The sequence below is a fragment of the Octodon degus genome, unplaced genomic scaffold (genome assembly GCF_000260255.1).
Source record: "Octodon degus isolate 3935 unplaced genomic scaffold, OctDeg1.0 scaffold00003, whole genome shotgun sequence".
NCBI lineage: Eukaryota > Metazoa > Chordata > Mammalia > Rodentia > Octodontidae > Octodon > Octodon degus.
Genome location: NW_004524579.1, coordinates 12754362 through 12755575, shown reverse-complemented (window position 1 = coordinate 12755575; position 1214 = coordinate 12754362). Strand labels below are relative to the sequence as shown.

At 33.8% G+C, this 1214-nt stretch overlaps 1 protein-coding gene across 1 annotated transcript in view; it reads left to right on the top strand.

Moving 5' to 3' along the window:
- Positions 1–436, top strand: part of Tpgs2 (tubulin polyglutamylase complex subunit 2) — a 38547-nt gene extending 38111 nt beyond the window's left edge. The window contains exon 8 of the mRNA XM_004623712.3: positions 229–436. Within this exon, the coding sequence (XP_004623769.1) occupies positions 229–436 (208 nt within the window). The remainder of the gene's footprint in view (positions 1–228) is intronic.
- The last annotated feature ends 778 nt before the right edge of the window (positions 437–1214 follow it).

The window sequence follows — 1214 nt, the reverse complement described above, 5'->3', positions numbered from 1 at the left end:
GAGTCTCTGCCTCAAAAAGCTGTATAGAATTTTAGATCTTAAGTGGACAGAGAAATCAATTAAGAGCTTTGTTTTCTTTGCACACCTAACTTGTAGTCCCTTAGCAATAATTGGAGAAGTCTCCAAAAAGAAACACTAGCTTTTGACTGAAGAAACATTGGGTAAGTTGAATAAGTAGCCCCTAGTCACATGTGGCTATTTAAGTACATGAAAACTTCTTGTCCTCAGTTGCCTTTACATTTCAAGAATTCACATGGCTAGTAGATTCCACGTTGGACAGTACAGAGATGAAGAATGTTTCCGTCGCAGAAAGTTTTTGGACATCACTACATCAGAATATTTTCATACTGATCATCCTCAAATCAGTTTATTTTTGTTGTTAAGTAATGTTAATGCCCTAACTTCATGGATTGTAATATTTCATGAAAACTTTTGAGTATATAATTGTATAGTCTTTATCAGGAAAATATGTCATTGTTAATTAGTTTTCTATAAACTTCCTCATCAGTTTCATGTAAATTTCTGTTGTTTTCAGTTTTGTGTTGTGATGTTCACACATTTGCCAAAAGTTATTTTTAAGGAGATATGTACTTCAGCTATACTTTTTTCTAACCCTGTAAAAACAAAACAAGAAAACCAACACTAGTTGGTTGCTTCCTCATTTCTGTAATAGTTCCAAGTTTTGAAACATTTGTGCTTAAAAGTCTTTGGGAGCATAAACACAGCTTCATGTTAATAGCATATTCAGTTCCTTTAAAATATGCCAGTATATCAGTTATACTGGTTCACTTCTAATGGGATGTTAAAAATACCTTTTATTTTCATTCCACAACCACTTTTAATTTTCCCTGGTCATTTAAACATTTTTGAATATTTTCAACAATGATATGACTATGTCAGACTTTTCCTAATTTGAGAGCTATTTTAACCCTTTTAACTATTTAGGTTATTACAGTTCAAACATTTACAAAAATGCAATAATTCAAGGAAGTAACAAAAGAACCAAGATTTGATTGCTTCTATAAGGCAAGTCAAAGTTGAAAGAGGATCAACAAGTCATCTTCCATTGTAGCCAGTCCCTTTCAGTTAGTGCTTAGGAAGCCCACAAATTAGTTTTGGTCGAGTCTAGAGTCCACAGGTGAAATAGCAAAGGAACCAGGAGAGCAGTGGTGCCCATTAGACCAGTGATAATCAGTGGAAGTCCTCAGAAGGCT